Raw genomic sequence first — 19,181 nt, forward strand, 5'->3', positions numbered from 1 at the left:
GGGGTGGTGATGAATATAGCTGCCCCCCCGTTGAGACTCCAGTGGCGATCACTTTTCATTATCCCTGCTATGGCGTCATGTTGCGTTTTATAACAGTATTATGTATGCTTCTAGGTGGGAGAATGCATTAATGTGTACACACACAAACACATTTAAATGGATGGTGCAGCTGACAGATAATAATACATTGTCAGCTGTTGTGCAAGTTGTCGTTTATGCAGCAATTCTGCTTTAGTGCTGCAGGCAACTCTCTCCCATCCACACTAATTTGCAGTGAGTCTCATACAGCCAGTTTCCAGATGTTTACTTCTCAGTGTAGTGAAAAAGACAACTACAAAAGGTGTGTAATTTCTTGTTAAAAAAAAAAAAGGAAAAAAAACTAGACCAACGTTTCTCTGATTTCAATTCAAAACTGTTTGAATTTGAATTCTGAAATGCCATAATGCTAAATACCTTGAAAACCATGTGCTGGGACTGGGAACGAGTGGTGCCAGGATTTATTTTCCCTGTAATTTCTCAGAGTGTGTGTGTGTCCTACTTTGTTCTCAGAGTGAGCTGCTCCCAGTAAACAAGGATTTGGTAATTATCAGGTCAGAAGACATCTAAGCATCTACACAGCTAAATGTGGTTAAACAGTTCTGCATACATCTATGTTACATCTAACCATTGTTTTAACATCTTTTAACCAGCATGAATTACATCTCGAATATTGTAATTAAAAATCTGTCGCAATAATAATCATAGGTATCCTAGATGTTTAAAAACCTATTAAACTCAGTTTGAGCCAAGACCACTTTTGACCTATATATAAGTGCTGTTTCAGTTTTGTAGAACAGCAACGAGAGAAAATCACTTAATACCCATAGATTAATGTACAGCCTGACAACTTCTGTACAATCAATAAACATCTGTGGTTTGGGAAGGAAAGGATTTAATTTTGGCATTTTCTCCCCTGGTGTGAAATTGTTGCTTACCACCACCTGTTTTTGGGGAAATAAATTTTGGCACAACACTTGGCCAGCTCCTCCACAGTGCTGTCAGTCAAATGCTCGCTGGGGTGTAAATCCTCATGGTTGGAAAAAAAAAAAAAAAGGTGCAAAAAAATTTCCACACAGATTCTCTAGAGAATCAAATGAGAGTGCAGCGAGAGACGAGGAAACATGCAAAGAAAATAACAAGTATGTGTCGTTGAAATGAAATGGTTACAAAAGTGCAATCAAATATGCTGTTTATGTTGAAGCTCTTAATCATACATACATATGAGTGTTTAATGCTGAAACACATTTGTTTTATAGAGTAATAAAACTGCACAGATATGTATGTGGATGCAGATGCCATTCACATTTAAATACTATTTTCTAAACACCAGCACCAGCACTAGCTCATCACAATAAGATGCCACATAGTCTCTGACTAACACACAAAAACACAAGAAACCAATTCAAAATCACCACAATTTGACACCAGACACAGCAACACCTAACAAACTAACACCCCCCCAAACACACACACACACACACACCTCTCAATAAAAAGACGGACACCAGTATTAGTCAGTATGAAAATAGCGTCTTTACTAATCTCTTTTCAAACAATTTCACATTTCCTCATTGTTAACTACAGCAAAACTGACTGCATGTGTGTTTGTGTGAGGAATTAGTTCACAAACTGTTTCATCTCCGCTGATCTGCATTAGATTTCTGCGCAAGTATCTACAAACATTTACATTAAATATCACAAACGCTAAAAAGGATCAGATCGAATTATTATCTAGTAACATACTTTAATACACAGTGTACAGTAAAAACCAGTGCAGCAGAGAAGGTAAGCCGTATTTAACCAACCAATAACTGAACAACAGAGTACATGAAGGTATTTTCAGCGTGCATCTATTTTGCAAGCCATGTTCTGCGTTTGCATTTATAGATTTCTCCGTTCTGAACCTTTAACAGCACAGACGAAGAAGAAGCTGAGACAAACATGTCAACACAACTAATGTCGCAAGACCTGAGCCAAAAATATAAAATAACACTTGACTCACAGACACTATGGAAACGCCCAGTGATGAATGTCATTAACCACAGCTGGAGCATGTTCCCTCTCTGTGTATAAACACATATCCATCATAAAAGAACCATTACTACAAAATGCACAGAATCAAAGAGTCACACTGAAGCTTTAATTTATTGATTGTCTTGGATCTTTTTTACTTTGATGTTCTTTATAGCTCATAATAAGAATACATAACAATAAGTTTGCATTTGCTTCATCAAAACAAATGTCTAGAACTTTTTCAGTCTACTGAGAAACTCTCTGACGTCCTCAGACTGACCCAGACCTATCATCTGAGAGCATATACTGAACATTTGAACTGACACTGAAGTGTAATCAGGAGACACTGGTGTTTACAACACAAACGTGTAGATTATTAAAGGTCAGTGTAGGTTACATCTGCTGCTAACCCACCAGCCGCAATCACAGATACTTAAAGGAACAAACTAATGCTTTGCATGTTTTAGCACATTAGCTCCTCAACAGACTGTGTACTGTTACATTTCTGCTGAGCATTTTCTATAACACACCTTTCTAGGCAGCTGCTGGATTCAGTTAATGCCAGTACAGCATTACAGGCTTGTAGGTAAGATGACATTTAACACCCGAGTTGCCATTTGAACCTTTTCAGTTCAGGAAGCTTCCAAATTTTTGACAAAGTACAGACAAAACACATAGCTTGCTGTATGTAATGCTTTTTGGTAACCGACTATCAAATGTTAGCTGTTGGAGCTTCCCGCAAACACCTGAACACAACATCAAGCCAAGTGCATCTAATGAGTAACACAGTATCAAAGCAGCAAGGACAGGAAGAAGCAGTGCAGAAAGGAGATTTCAGTAAATGCAGGAGAAGTGAGAGACATCCTCTCTGTAAACTGGATTTAAAAAGAAAAAAAGGAGAAAATCTTTTGCATAAATCCAGTATTGGACCATAACCATGTTGCAAACAAGGTGGTGCTATTGTAGCCTCTCTAGCTGAGAATACAAGTCTTTGATTGTGACTGGGCTGCACTCGCTGCAGGAGGAAGGAAGAAAAGAAGAAAAGAAAGAGGGAAGAAAAAAAGGAAACACAGAGAGGAAGTTAGTTTTTATTATTCAAAGTGACACCATGAAAAATGCATCCAAACAAAACTATTTGTTTCTCGTCCTGTGTGTGTATTTCTGTGTCTCTGCCGTTACCAGTTTTGGCATAAATTTCTCACCTCACAACTGGCACATGACTGTTCAGGCTCAGAGGCATTTACATCCCACATGAAAATAGAGAGAGTAACACATTGTTTGTGTGTGTGTGTTCACGTGTCTGACGGCCTCCTACCTTGTTTGGCTGCCACAACTTTCTGAGCCTCCTCCTCCTTGGCTTTCTTGGCTTCCTCAATGGCAGCCACTTTGGCTTCGTGCACCTCCTTCAGGGCGTTCCACTCCTTCCTGTTGTTCAGCAGGCGGTCCAGCATGGGGGTGATCTCCACGTGGAAACGGCTGAACTCCTGAGGAGCAGGAGAGGTGGAAGAGTCAACACAAATCGAATCACATTAAATCAATACGGCTTTGTTAGATCCAAACAGTCAAAATAATTTATTAAATCATACATATAACACTAACTAATCAGCCTCACATGGTGCGAACAAATTCGATTATGATAATCCATTTGCACATCCGAACTGTCTTGTAATAAAGTTATGCAGCCAAAAACAAAGTCAATATCAAGCTGCATGTAAATTTGTTTGTTATTATTTGTTTTAGCCAGTGGCAGGTGTTCATTGCAGTGAGTGTTTGAGTTAGAGGGACTCAGTAGTGGGTGTTTGCGTGTGTCTTTGTGACATCTGACCTTGTACACAAAAGCGCAGACAAAGTCGATGAAACCACACTGCAGCTTCGGCAGCTCCTCTCCTTTGTTTCTGTCCATCATGGGCTGGAGAAGAGAGAGAGAAGTGTTTAAAGCACTCGATTATGGTGATCTGGTCATCAACACTATCGCTAAGCTATTGTACTTTAATGTCCTTATCATTACCTTTTTTTAGATATTGTAGCAATCATACCAATGAAATGTAATTTGCTGTTGAAGTACTATTGCATTAAAAACACATCAAGGTATCGTCGCTTTAACAGTGTGTATAAAGCATTTCACAACAAGAAACTGCTCTAACAACTGATTTCCCATTCAGCCAGAAACCTCTAATGGATTTACCAATTTCAAAGTTTATGTAAAACTACTTACTCTATCATGTGTATGAGTAAAAAAAAAACCTGAGGAAACTAAAGCTACTGCATTGTCCTTGAACACAGCACTGGCATCCTCCGAGCCCCAGTGAAGGTGTTCCAAAGCTGACCTCTGACCTTTGACATCTTTGTTGAGTGTGTGGTGGGGAGACAATTTCCCTAACTTAAAAAGGCCTATTTCTTCTTTTTTTTTTTTTGAACATACACCTGCTTTAACAGCTACACCACAATCACAAATATGGAAAGCACTCCATCCTCACTCACTGAGAAAACTGTAGATTCATCCAAAGAGACTCAAATGCTTAGTAGCATCAAGTCAGAACCTGAAACCCAAACTGTCTCCTTCAAAGGTCTCAACTTTGCATGCTTGTAAAAGAGGGTCATAGTTCCATAGTGTGTCCTCTCTGAGTGTAAACAAAGCTATGAATGAACCATGCAAAGTTACATTAGCTTCACATTAGCAGGCACATTCAAAAGGTGCTTGGTACTTTAGCGCAGCGTGAGCAGCACAAAGCTGTCAGAACTGTGAGGAAATCCATGCTGGCTGTAATTGGTGGCAAAATTGCCCACCTACATTTCCTGATAAAATTGATCAAGTGTTACAGCCTCTGCAAACTCTTTTTTTCTTGTCAGACCACAGTGACTCACAGAATCGACTGCTGGGGAAATACAAACTGATCAAAATGAAAAGTTTTCCCTGTTGACTGATGCTATTAAATTCAGAGCACTGTGAGGTGAGAGAGTGTGGGATGGTGCTTCTCACACTTCAAGTGTCTCAAGGACACGAGGGAATGAAACACAGCGAGGGGAGAGAGAGAAAGAGAGACAGTGGCAGAGAGAGCCAGGGGAGGGTACGGTCGGCTGGGCTGGGGCCACAGTCACCGCTCTTTCTGTATCAGTGCTCCACATAATGGCCCTGACATCGCTCAACACTGCCGCCACAGGGAACTAAATCTGTCTTTTCATTTCGTCTTCCAGCTGCGTTTCTGTCTCTTGTTCTCCTGCTCTCTCATCCCGTCCTTCCCGCTCGCCGTCTTAAAATGAAACCCAGAGGAGAGCACCATCTCGACATAATTCCTGCAATTCCTGTCCACCCACCAAATCCTCTCTCCTTTCTCAAACTTTATCTTACTGGCACAAACTGATTAAAAAAATATGAAAATCAACACAGACAGATAAACAGGTTTTCTGTAGATTGCTGGAGTACAGATTTAATTCATTACCTAGTTCAAACTACAGCATCATGTGCATATTTGTCCAGGTTATAGACATAAAATTGATCATATGATTGAGCTGATCATGAAGGGTCCCACGAGGCTCATTTCACGTGAACTGCCCCATTTTTCACTGTCCACTGCTGACTCTTGAGTGAAACACAATAATCCGAGCACAAAGGTCCATTTACAAGCTTTTCTGATTTGTCATCATGGACAATCCCCCAAATCTTACTGTGTCCTTACAATAGGTTGTTGCTCCAGTACCGTCCTCTCGAGGTCTCCCTGCTCCCAGAACTCTGCAGCTACAGACAGCGCCACCTACAGGGTCCAACAAAGTTTGGAGAGGTCAAATTCAAGTCAAAACAAGTCAGTCAACAGACTTTGTCTCATGGTTCTCTGTGGTTAGCAAATTGTTAGTGGAGATAAGCTCAAAATTACATAACGATTTGAATGAAAAGAAAGTTTTTTTAAACTGGGGATCATGTGACTGTGACAATATTTTTATCTTATTATATATATATCTTAGCATTAATTATTAAGTTTATAAAATGTTCCCAGAGTTTTCAGAGCCTCTATGACATCTGCCAGACAGTCCAAAACCAAAAGGTATTTAATTTAAAATGATATAAAACAAGTTATTTTCTGACTGATCATTTCAACACTATGCACAGTATTTGGGGAAATTCTCCTTTAAGTCACTGGCAGTCATAAAGCTACTGGCTGGAGCACGGTGCTGATTTGAGGAGCATTTTATAGAGTAAGAAAAGCTCCCGTACATGTCCTTAAAATCATCCTGTAAAGCTTTTACAATGTCCCATAAATTAGAATCTTGCTCACTGCTCATGAGGCAGTTTCAGGCTTTTGTGCCTTGATGAGATGAAAGCCTATTTTGTCTTGCCCCTTGCAAACCTAAATTGGAGCAACGTGAGATCTGATGAATAATATGTGAATTCTGCATTTGGGGTAAAAAAAAAAAAAAAAAAAAAAAAAATCATTTTAGAAAGAGTTAGTCATCAAGCCAGTTTGGAGGGAACAATTGCCACGAGGCTGTGGCTGGCTGTAGACAGATATTCTGTGTGCGTGGGAAGCAGAACTGAGTGGGAAAAAAAAAAAAAAAAAGTATCAGCTATAAAAATGTCAGTGGAGTATCTTAAGAAGAATTAAGCAGCTCAAGCTTTTGTCTCTCCAGAACATCTCAGGGAGGACTGTCTATCATCAATAAAAATCTGAGTGACTTTATCTGTACATCAGATGATTTTTATGTAAGAATGCAACCATCTTATCAGCTTGAATCACAAACTCGAGCTGTAATAGAGACCATTTCCCACGAGCAGAGATTCCCTTTGCTTAAATTAAGTTCTAGTATCAAGTTTCCGCAAGTCTCTGATGAGAACTTGAATTTGGAGGGCTTCATTTTGACATCTACAAACATGTAGCTGCTGTATTCAGGGTGGAATTCACCTTTTAGGAGAGGAGTTAGTCATCAAACTACTTTTAGAGCACAATCCACAGGGGGGGCGGCCGCTGCTGTAGATAGATATCCTGACAGCGTGTGTGGGATGTGGAGCTGACTCACCAGGTGCAGACAAAGGTGAAATCGAACCAGGGGAAAAAAAAAACGTATCCGCCAAAAATAAAGGTGGAATATCATAATTGGCATCGACTGTGCATAAGGAGCAACAGAGCAGAAGAGAACTCAACTAATCTGCTGAAGTTTGTCATAGTAGCACATGGTAATAATTATTTTTTGGGTTTGATATGAGATGTTTATCAGCTTGTACACACACTCATCATGTAGTTGAGAGACTGTAGATTAATTACATGTATCTCTGACATATAATCGTAAAGGATGAACATTAATAACAGGAGCCTGAAGGTGATGAAAAGGCTGGTAGTTTGAATCCCAAATTCTACTACAGATGTGAAGTAACTGATGTAGAAAAGATTTAAAAGGGATACATCATTCTATTTGTGTGACTAATGATACTTTTTGCACTAAAAGTTGTCATAACTAGAGATTCACACCAACGTCTACTGTAAGATGCTATTTGGGAACAATATTCATGAGCCTTTTATTCTAATACACTGATCGCACTGCTGGTCCCATAACCTCCCTTCACACATATTGTATCTGAACACCACATCTGGCAGTACTCAAACATGATTATACTGGTATTTATTAGATTTTCATCACAGTACCAGATTCATGACCCTTTAACAGCAAAATCCTCCCCTGTACTCAGCAACACAGCTCTCACTCTTTACTTTAAACTCAAGCAATTGACAATGGGAGAAAATTAAATATTCAATCTGCAATTACCTGTTCCAATTTAAAATTATAAGTGTATAAGTGCAACAGGTTTTGCCATTAAACTAAACTATGGATGTTTTAAATTAGCTAGTCATGCTGGAGGACAATCATGAAAACCAAACCACCTGGAAGGTGATTTGCAGAACCATTTTGATGGAAAAATCATTTATAAAAAGGTCAGGCGTCTGCTGACTTGTGGAATTATTTGTTATGATTACAGCTGAAAAGGAGCCCATGAGCCTGAGACATTAGGAAAAAAATATCTCAAATATCTTCTTTAACAATGCCTGCCAAAACAGCACAGCGCGCCTTCGCATTTTCTGAATCAGTGGTTCAAACATTTTTAGCTCATGACCCTTGAAAATGAAGCTATGTCCACTTGTGACCCCTCATTACAGGTTGAGCGCGGCTCTAATAATAAGCATGGGACCAGTTGAGCCAGTGATTCTGTTTCTGCCCTCCCTTGATCATCTTATACGAATACGTTTTGGAGGAATTGGATAAAATCGTCTGGTAACTTATATTTCTCTTCTATAATAGATTATTAGCTTTATATTTGAATTCTTTCAACAGGTGATGCATCAAGCACTTCATCAACAAGAACTCAACTATCTGTGCTTTGAATTACCATTACTGGTTTTATTATGGGTACAGTGGAATTGCTATGAGTCTCCAGCTTATGTGTGTGTATAAAAATGTGAAGCAGGCGTCGCTGACAAAGAGCTCATGTTCCCAGCCAATTGCAAACAAATAAAGGTAAAAAATGACCCTCCGGCAGCGCCTGTTAAACAGCCAGCGATACTTCCTGTTCATATTGATATGCCTGTGTGTGCAAGCGCGATGGCAATGTGTATATTGCATACTTTACTTAAATAAAACGCTGAGCCTGCCATGCCGTAATGAGGCAAATGAAAAGCAGCAGGTTGCTTTTGATGCATGAGGCCGTCAGGAATCACTGCTGAACGCTGCTGAGAGAAATGGCAGCGCTGACAAAATGTCATTCTCTGTCTACTTTATCACCGGCTCCCGCTCTCTTGCAGAGACTCTCCTGGAGCCTGTGTACAAGTGTGTGTCTTATTACAGTGAACGGCTGGATGTTAGCGAGGCTGGAGAGCCATTTTACAGCTACAACTGTGAAGTATGAAAAGGACCTTGTGTAGAGATCACAAAGCCGCGTACCTTGCTCTGAATCTCCCACGGCTTGGCGATAGCAGACAGGTCACAGGCTGTCATCATCATGGCCCTAGAAACACAATACATGTGTTGACATCTGACTGTTTGTATGCGTCTGTGTTTCTACCTGTGTGTTTGCGTTTGTGCCTACATGACGATCTCTTTACGCGTGGTCTCCAGCATCATGTACTTGGTCCAGTCGGTCCAACTCTCGTAGGTCTTTGACTGGTCAACAATCTTCTGGAACATTGTCCTCTTCCTGCACAGAAACAAAACAGTGCTCCACTACCTCCATCTTTAAAAGGCGTTTCACAAGGCATTATAATCACGGTCTGCTCTGACGTGCTTTCACTGAACATGCATCACCTCTCACTTGTTTTGCTGAGATTATTTTGGAGAAGGTGGTGGGACAGAATTCATCAGCAACACTTACAGATGAGTTTTTCATCAACACAAAATCTTTTCTTATCTGCTGTATTTTTGTTGACTTCTTTATGTATCAATTCAAAAAGTAATTACTTAAAAAACTGACACAAAAAGATGAAATCATTATCAAATGTGCCACTCAAACAATTAAGTGTAATTAATCTGTTTTATAATGCTGGCTAAAAGGCATTTAAAGCGGTAGAACGATAACTGAAAGGACGTGATGCATTTGCATTCTCTTTGTACTGACTTGAAGTAGAGAGCCAGGTCAGTGGCGATAATGGCGATGTCCATGAGGTGGATGACGAGGTCGTGCTGCCGGCGGTTCAGATTCTGATAAATGTTCAGTGACTGAAACACAGGAGAAAATCAAGACGGTCGATTCAGAGAACAACAAGAATACAGGGGCGTGTGTCGGGGGTTAGGTTGTCATGACCCTGACTGGACATCCAGAAGGTTGAGATTATGTTTGAAACTGCACATATGATCTCTAAACTGTGAGTGTGCCAGACATACAGAGCAGGAGAAGACTCAAAACAGGCTTCCTTTGATGTGAGACGGAAATTATGTGTGACAAAACCGATAAATTGGAAAAGATAAACAGAGAAAGCTGAGAGTTTTATTTCTATGTTGAAAGCTAAAAGGGGATCTACTGCTGTACTGGGCAGTAAGATTTGAGAACTTTTGCATTGATCAAAGTTTTATTTTAGCAAAGATGCATGGGAAATGGAAAGATAATAATCATTTCAATTTCATTAAATTTTTCATAAACATGTTTTCCCACAGAAGCAAATGGAGCCGAGGCTCGAGAGGGCGGGGTGTCAGTTCTTTAGATTTATTGCAGGATGGTTATATCACATTGCTTTCCAATGTACAGATGTTTAGGTGTTGATGTGTCCACCCCTGTGTGTGTGTGTGTGTGTGTGTGTGTGTGTGTGTGTGTGTGTTTGTGTGTGTAGGTGTGTGTCTGCGTGTGTGTGTGTGTACACTGAAACCTACTTCATCTCTCAGCAGAGTCTTGCCAAACTCCAGATGGTGTCTTTCCAAGATGGAGGAGCCGTGAAGCTTCGCCAGAGGATTACCAGACCTGGAAACAAACACACACACAGACACACACAGACACACACAGACACACACAGAATGATGGGAGGTTACACTGTGATAAATCATGCATGTTAAATCCAGGGTGGGCCTGGCCCGCTGCGTCCGCGGCTAATGGCGGCTCTCATTAGCTCATCCATCAGCAGGTGGGGCAGAGCAGCTGAAGGTGTATCTGGTCAATATCAGTGCATTGATGTTCTGTGTGTGTGATGTTACCTTCGCCTAAAGAGCTGAGGTCAGCTCGTCTCGAACACGGGAGGAGTAGCTGCTGTCACTTTGAGTCAATTAAACGCCCTCAGAATGACCAAACAGTCTGATTTCAAAAAGTGAGAAAAGTTATAAATGAATGCAACTGAGACTCATGAAGAAACGGGGTCATGGCGGCAATAAGTAATTAAGGAAGCCATATATTTATCATTCTATATGATTTTACTTTTGTTCAGTTAATAGTTTGAAAAACATGTTTTGTATTGTGCATGTGTCAAGCTATACTTAAGTTTTGCTATTGTAACATAGCCAGTGTTAGCAATCACAGCTGTTCACTTCCCAGTCTAGGAGAAACATTGTTCTGCATCAAACTTCATTCCTTTACTCACCAAGAGTCTCCAGTGGAGGAAACCACCCTCTTGTTTTGCTTCTATTTATTGTCTACTGAAGTTAGCATGCTAACCAGCTAGCACTGGCCCAGTCGAACTGTCTAATCACTTTCTGATACTGAGTCACTGTAGCGTCCAGTCTGCCCTGAAGAAGAAGCGCTGCTCAGAGGATGTATTATAACCTCTTATCTTATAAACGCAACAATAGCAGAAGCTCTTTGCAAGACTGGTAAAAATGCTAACGCTGGTTATGTAGAAATATCAATATCTTCTTTAAACCACTGGTTGCTAAGCTGGTCTCATTTCACCTCATCATCCTTGATGCCCATGTTTAACGAACGCTGAAGCTCATTATCACGAGTGCCTCAGTTTTCTCACACTTACTGAAATATTTGTAGTTTTCAGCCTCTTTTGCCTTAAAAACAGAAGATCGAAAAACAAAAGCACAAATAACCACAACCTTAACATGGTCACTGTGAAACATACACCTAATGCAATCCGATACATTAATCTGCCTTTTATTAATAAAATTAATAAAATTAGCTTTATTAGTTTTAGCGCTGAGGTCAAAGTGGTGTTGTACTGCACTCCATTATATTCAGGTGATAGAACAAAAAAAAAATGTAATTAAACACTAAGTGCAAAGTCACTCAAATGACCAGCTCCTTCTAAAATTACTTGTTAACTCTAAAGGTCAGTGCGTAAGAACCTTGTTCTGAAAGTAACTTTCCAAATACATAAATCAAATTAAGTTTTATTCATTTAGCAGAGAGACACACGCAGGCTGTTTAGGGATCAAACATGTTACCTTTCAGTTGATTTACTGACATGCTAAAACACTCCCTCACCCCCTGTTGCTCTTACTTCATCTGGTAGAGGTTGTTGGTTCCTCTGTGGTCGATATCGTGGCAGAGGCCGGCAGTCACCATGGCCATACACTCCAGGTCTGTGTAGTAACGCTTCAGATCGCCGGTCTGAGAGCATGAACATAAATTGTTGACACAAAGGTAGCCATGCATTCAGCACACAAACAAGTGCAGGATTTCCACTCACTGGTTTTCTTATTTAATAACCAGTTCAAACAACACTGACTCATTTTATCATTTACAGACACACTTCATTATCGCTTTTGTTTACTCACTTACACACAAACATCCATATAAACACAGAACATACATACATGGTCACATGTAGAGAACATTTCAGGTGACAATACAGGGGACCGAGGAGGAGGACAATAAAGGGAAGAGGAACAGGAAAGATGAGAGGTGAGATGGAGGAGGAGGAGTAGAGAGGATTTACTGGAGAGGGAAGGAGGAGGAGGAAGAAATGATTGAGAGCAGGAGGTGAGGGAGTGATGAGTAATTAAGGAGAAGAAGAGGGCGGAGGGAGAGAGGCTGCGTATCTGACCATCAGCAGGGTGAACATGGTTTGTCCGACGTTGAATCCGTGTCTCCAGTTGTGGTAGGTGATCTTCCTGTAGCCTTTACTCAAAGAGTAAACAAACCTCACCAGGGCCTGCAGGTAACACACACTTTACCGCTTATATCATGTGACAGAAAAACGACACAGGATGAAACAACACCACTCTGCGCCGCTTGTTTGTGTGTATCTATGACACAATATTAACGAGCGCAGGTCCACAAGCACACATGGTTAAATCTTACAGAGAAAAGAACTGAAGATACTTCTGGATATTGGAAATAAATGATTTACAATGGTGTGAAATTGCTTCCAACCTTATGAATCTCAGCCTCTGAAATCTACATTGTGGAATGTTATTTGGCAAAAAATTAGGGGAGAATATGAACATCAAATACAAATGAATTAACAAACCTCTCTGGGAATGTGAAACTTGTCCACCACTTTCAGTTCGTAGTACATCTGGATGCCGCACTTCACCAGGTCCAGTTCACTGTGCTCAAAGTCACAGAAGTGAAACTCCAAGATCTCCGATTTCTTCGCACTCGGCAAAACCTCGGACTGTGGACAGAAATGGACAAATACATAAATTCATACTGTAGATTTGTGGAATCATGTCGCCACAGCTTGGTGTGCATCTCAGTGTGAATCACAAGACGACACCATCCCATAGGACTGTGGAAAGATGAGAAACCTTAAAAACAAAAAGGTCATGATTTTGATCTGTAAAGTCAATATAATAAATGTCACAAAATCTCGTTCACAGTCATGGTCCATCAGGGGAAATGTATTTCTTTGTTTGCACTGAGGATAGCTTTTGGAATTTCTGAAGGCACAAGCTGGATGTTTTGTTGTTTACCAGAATCTCTTGGAGCTCTTCCTCCTCGCACTCATCTGGCTCCTTCCCCCATCTCTCCCTGGTGTTCTGGGGAAACACACATCATCAATGCTCACCTTGGATCAAACGCTTCAGCATCAATCATCTGACTCCTGATCTGAGGTCACATCAGGTCATCTCTCTCTGCTTTCGTTCCCTCTGCCTGTTTCTCTATCTACTGACAAATCACCTCATACAAAATCTGACAGCCAATTTCACCTTATAAACGATGCTCACCTCCTGTTTCTATCGTCCACATCAACAGACTGGCTTCAAACTGACTGGTTTTGTTCTGTGTAGCACATATATTAAAGGATAATATCTGCATTGTGGTCCAGCAGCGGTCTCTAAGGTTTAAAGTCAACAAAATGCTGCAGCCTCTAGTTTCAATGGTGCTGTAAAATGCATTAATCTTTCTTATTCAGCTTTTACTACATAAGATTTCCAGGTAATTTTAGAAGAGAATGAGAACAGATATTAAATTTAATTTGACAAAAGTAGACAGTAGTAACTGAAGTACAAACCACAATTTGCATAAATTTAATACTTTCTTCCAGGCTCACGTTACCAACTTGTTTTATAACAACAACAATAAATTCATAAAGGGACATGAAATACACCTTTTGTATCACTGTAGCCACCATTATATACAGCAAGAAGCTCAAGAGGCCAATTACAGAAAAAAAAACATCACTTCATTGGTCTTTTCATGAAAACAGGCTTTAACAAACTGTTAAACACTCAACTGTGTGTAAAACACTCTTTTTTGGAAATGTTTGGAACAATCCATTTGGAGAGAAACACACAGAATAACACTATTACACAATGTTATCCTTAAAAAACACATTTGATAAACCCATAGTGATATATTTATTCCTGCTATAGTTGGTGTGATAGAGAACCAGATCTCTCCCTTTTTCCACATTTACTTACTAACCAGAACGTTCTGGATTTCATCCTTGCGACACTTGACGTGGTACATCACCATGTCCTGGAAGATGTCCTTCCTGTTCTCCAGCTTGTTCATCTTATCGTAGGTGTCAGTGTTCAGCACCGACCAGCCCAGGAACTGGGTCAGAGACTGGACAGAGAGGTGTGTGTGTGTGTGTGTGTGAGAGAGAGAGAGAGAAAGACATGAAGTGTTAAGAGCCAGTTAATGGTTGTGGATGTGACAAAAAATACATTAAATGATAAAATAGTTCCTGAATCTTAAAATTGATTCTGTGAGTTTGTAGATTGACTCTAGTTTTTTCTTCCACTGCTCAAGCAAACTGCCTTCTTTTGTCCAACCCTAAAAATGAAAATATAAACATCACCTGCTCTCAGTGGTGAAAACAGTTCTGATTCTTCACTCAAGTAAAAGCTTGACTCAACCCTAACCCAACTATGTGAAAATGCTCCATTACAAGTCCTGCATTTGAACTGAACTAACATATTGCACAGTCATCAGCAAAATGCACTGAAATATCAAAGTAAAATTAGTCATTATGCAGAATAAACCATTTCAAACCGTTATATTACAAAATACATTACAGTGTTCGCCGCTGCAGCATATAGGGGAATATAGAGCATATTATTTTTGCTATGTTACATTTTTAAGCACAGTCTTCAGCACATTAACATCCAAATGACTCCAAAGGGATGATCTCATTTGTTTGTACATCGTTTGTGAAAAACAAACATCTGTGCTTTATGATTTCTGAAGTAATCACAATGTACCCATCTGATATGTAATGCTAACACATTTTTACTTTGTCTGCACAAACAAATCAAACAGGTTTTTATTAATAGTCTGATCATATGGGATACCAGCTTCAAAGGAGGTACAAACTGGTGCAACTTTGTCCTCTGCTCTTATCTTGTTAGTCAAATTATACTTGAATTTTCAGACAGGGCTGAAAGATTTGCTCATTATCTATTTCTATTCCTGTTCAATAAAAATAGACATTTATTCCTCCAGAGCTGTAACGATTCTGAGGTTGTAATAAGTTTTCCCTCCACCGACGTTCATTCATATGGGTGTGTAAAAAAGTAACCAGGAACTATAGGTTTTAAATGTAGTGGAGCAAAAAGTCTAATATGTGCTTCTGAAATATAGTGGATATATCATGCTTCCTCCTGTTTCTTTCCAAGTTTTCATGTTTCTTGTTCGCTGTGTTAAAGTACAGCGACCTCAGAATTGTACTTAAGTACAGTACTTCAATAAATATACTTAGCTACAATCCACCACTGTCACCAGTTTCCTGTTTGCTTAGCAAACACTACAACACACACACTATATGTTAAAACAAAAGCTTTCTGAAGTGAATGTTGGTCAAATCACTTTCCAGGCAAATAGCAAATCAAATTCATATGAAATGTCAAAAAGAAAAACTGTTCCTAAAACTACTTTGAAGTTAAAGGAGATCAAACTGTCACGTTGTGTATTTTAACTGAGTTCTGAGCAGAGAGGTGGATAGAGAGACTTCAGTAAAAAGCCTCAAGGCCCAGTGATAAATAATGCAGATGCTCTGAACGGCCTGAGTGTATTTATAAACTCAGTGACTCAGTGCTGACTCCCTCTCTCTCTCTCTCTCTCGCGCACGCACGCACACGCACACACACACACACACACACAACCTGTACCTCCATCAGTGTTTCATCCATTTCATCAAAGGGTTTCCCATCCTTCCTGTTATAGAACGTGGCCACACCCACTATCTCCTCTTTCTTGTTGACAATTGGTATCGAAAGGACGTTCTTAATGGTCCAGCCAGAATCATCCAGAGGCTCTTTCTGCGTGCACATGCACACACACACACACACACACACACACACACACACACACACACACACACACACACACACACACACACACACACACACACACACACACACACACACACACACACACACACACAGTTCAAAATGCATTATTTCAGAGGCTGTAAATTAGAATATGCTTATCTACATTGTTGCTGCGATATATTTAAGACAGTAATATGGGGACTTTCTTTTAAATCCTGTAACATTGTTGTTTTGCTGACCATTTTTCCATCATGAAAGCAGGAACCTGACAGAAATGTAACGTGAACTTCTACATTCAGAGGAAAAGTGAAAAGAATCAATAATTCACCTGCTCACTGCCCCTAAAATCTCAACATACTGCTGCTGCAAGTGTTGTTGGAGTCTAACGCTTTTTAAATGGATGCTTGGTGAACTAATGCAGCCCTTTAGCTTCATCAGAGTTGGAAAACATAACAGGATATTCTTGGATTAAAAAATATATAGTAGTTTATTGCACGATTCACCATGAATGGACGTCTGGCAAAACATCATGTAATGATCCAAAGTTGAGTTATTTAAAGCAGCTAAATGGAGTCTGATGATGGAAAATGTTGTCCTTTTTGTTGCACCATTTCCACTCAAATGTAGTTCAGAGTGCTTTACAGGTTCTTATAAAAGCAAAGTATAAAGTAACTGGAAAAAAAATAGAAGAGCAGAAGCAGTAAAAACAGCAAAGTGCCATTTTCTACCAACTTTCAACAGCCATGCAAGAAGAAACAGAGATAATCATGTACAGTCACAGAGATAATAATAGGGGGTTTTTCATTAAAGGGTGACCCTTTCTCTGATGGATCTTACCACTGTACAAAAAACTGTTTCAAAGCCTTCTGGGAAATGTAGGGAAACCCCGATGAATCAGATTTGCATAAGGCAGGTTGGAGGAAAGTGGCTACATGAGGAAAATTACAACACATAATAGCAACATAACTCAACCTCAAACTGTGTAAGAGGACATAATGGTGGGTCGTCCCGGTAACATTCAGACACTCGCTGTCAGCAGTTCTGAAACAGGGTGAATGTATGAGCAGGTATACTGGCCACAGGTACATGAGCAGGTACAATGGCTAGCACTGTATCAGAAACTAAGTACAATAAAGATAAATACATCGGGAGCTTAGTAGCCTTCAGGAAACCAATTTAAACTGAGGAGAGCAGAGAATGTGGGACATATCATTTATTCACAGAGGACATTACAATCGTTCTTTATGATTGTTCTCTGGTGGTCTTTTATGACACGAGAGGGACCATTATATAGCTAACTTCATTATTTCACATATACTCTCAGCTCCATTTTATTCCCATCACTCAAGCGCAAATGCAGTTACTGTAATCTGACTGAAAAATGTTGATGTCATTTAGTTCTTTACATGAAGATCTGATCACAGATAAAGATGAGCCAAACTGCTCTCCTCTCTCACAGCAACTATAGGTGTTAAGCTGCATAAATATATGACTGAGGCTGGGGTGAACTGGATGTATTCTTTCCTATATAATTAAAAGTGTAATAAATAAATAATAATAATAATAATACGAGTCAGAATAATGCGATACCATCTGTGTATGGTCATATTTGTACTTTGCTTTGGACCAAAGCTTCTGCCAAGTGAATAAATGTAAATGTATATTACAACTATTCATCTTGCAGCAGATAATTAGGACATTTTTCATTTACCTGCATATTCATTAAATTTGGAAGCAATGCATCAAGATTTTAATAAACTGCAGTAGTAAGTGACTAATTAGCCAACCAACATTTTGTACTCACGTCTATAGAGGATTGAGACATATTGACCGTGTCAGAAAGCTTAAAAATAAGTTTTGAAAGTCAGTTGTTTGTAACTTTCCTGGCAAAAATAAAAGTTTTAGTTTCCGTTCCCTCTTTTCACAAATCATTCATGCAGTGTTTTTCATAGTAAACACAATCAACTGTGTTGCAAACAAATTAAGCCGTTGATCTTCAGTCCCTTATGTTTCTGGAAAAATAGATGCTTCACGTTTTACTGGGTAACTTAATATTCTATAACTGTTTTCTTTTGATTTGGGGTCTTGTTCTGCAAGTTTTGGCTTAAACTTGTGTTGCTGAGCTGTTTGTTGCTGTTCGACTGGCTCTTCTCAGCTGCATGGTACCGGCTCGACTCCACTCAACTCTACTTTTTTGGTTTTCCTTTGGGTAAAAGTTATGGATAGGAACTGGGACCTGGTTCTTTTTGCAAATGTTTGGTATCCTTTCAATGTCCTCCATTGTTCATGTGTGTGTCGCATTGAAGATGATGTCACAATAGCTTTGTCTGTCATCACTATAGTAACAACACCACCATATGGCACCAAAAGCGAGTGGAGTGGAGTTGAGTCAGTACCATACGGCGGAAAAATGATTTGTCTCTTAACCAGGGCTTCCATAAAGAAAAAAAGTTGCAGTCATCTTACCTGGAATGCAAAAGTTTCATCCTCTGCTGCGTTCATTATGTTACAAATCTGTTGAAAAAGGGAAGAGAGAAAAAAGTTGAGGATGATTATGTTATAAAGTGACGGGGGGGGGGGGGTGATTCTGGTTTTGGGGTAAAGAAAAAAATCATGTGGTTTATTCTGTGAATTAATTGCCAGTGTAATCTGTAAGGATTACCAAAATATGAAAAGGTCAGGTTTAGACGGAATAACAACATGAAAATGTCTAGATCAAATAAGAGATAAGACTCTCAAACTTCTCATGTCCTCACTTGGCTTGAAGCACCACATGTTCATATGTTACTATCAGAAGCTGACAAAGTTTGAATGCTTCACAGTTTAAATCAATTTGCATCCAAAAGCATTAGTGTCAATCTGACATGTCTTTTTCACTCGACTTATGAAAAGGTGACTCTGTGGAGAAATTAAGTTTTCACATTTTACATGATGTAGAAAGAAGAAGAAGAAGAAAGGAGGAGAGGAGCGTGGGAAGATGATGTGGAGTTGAAAAATGACGA

General features: G+C 39.6%; 1 protein-coding gene across 1 annotated transcript in view; it reads right to left on the reverse strand.

The window, feature by feature from the left end:
* Positions 1–1,564: 1,564 nt before the first annotated feature.
* Positions 1,565–19,181, reverse strand: part of pde6a (phosphodiesterase 6A, cGMP-specific, rod, alpha) — a 30,453-nt gene continuing 12,836 nt past the window's right edge. The window contains exons 11-25 of the mRNA XM_056383418.1: positions 18,646–18,693; positions 16,018–16,167; positions 14,330–14,473; positions 13,375–13,440; positions 12,930–13,076; positions 12,504–12,611; positions 11,958–12,067; positions 10,396–10,483; positions 9,647–9,747; positions 9,122–9,229; positions 8,977–9,040; positions 5,730–5,804; positions 3,878–3,961; positions 3,368–3,536; positions 1,565–3,067 (exon numbers count right to left, since the gene is read on the reverse strand). Of these exons, the coding sequence (XP_056239393.1) occupies positions 3,024–3,067; positions 3,368–3,536; positions 3,878–3,961; positions 5,730–5,804; positions 8,977–9,040; positions 9,122–9,229; positions 9,647–9,747; positions 10,396–10,483; positions 11,958–12,067; positions 12,504–12,611; positions 12,930–13,076; positions 13,375–13,440; positions 14,330–14,473; positions 16,018–16,167; positions 18,646–18,693 (1,506 nt within the window). The 3' untranslated portion in view covers positions 1,565–3,023. The remainder of the gene's footprint in view (positions 3,068–3,367; positions 3,537–3,877; positions 3,962–5,729; positions 5,805–8,976; positions 9,041–9,121; positions 9,230–9,646; positions 9,748–10,395; positions 10,484–11,957; positions 12,068–12,503; positions 12,612–12,929; positions 13,077–13,374; positions 13,441–14,329; positions 14,474–16,017; positions 16,168–18,645; positions 18,694–19,181) is intronic.

The sequence above is a fragment of the Seriola aureovittata genome, chromosome 8 (assembly GCF_021018895.1).
Source record: "Seriola aureovittata isolate HTS-2021-v1 ecotype China chromosome 8, ASM2101889v1, whole genome shotgun sequence".
Lineage (NCBI taxonomy): Eukaryota > Metazoa > Chordata > Actinopteri > Carangiformes > Carangidae > Seriola > Seriola aureovittata.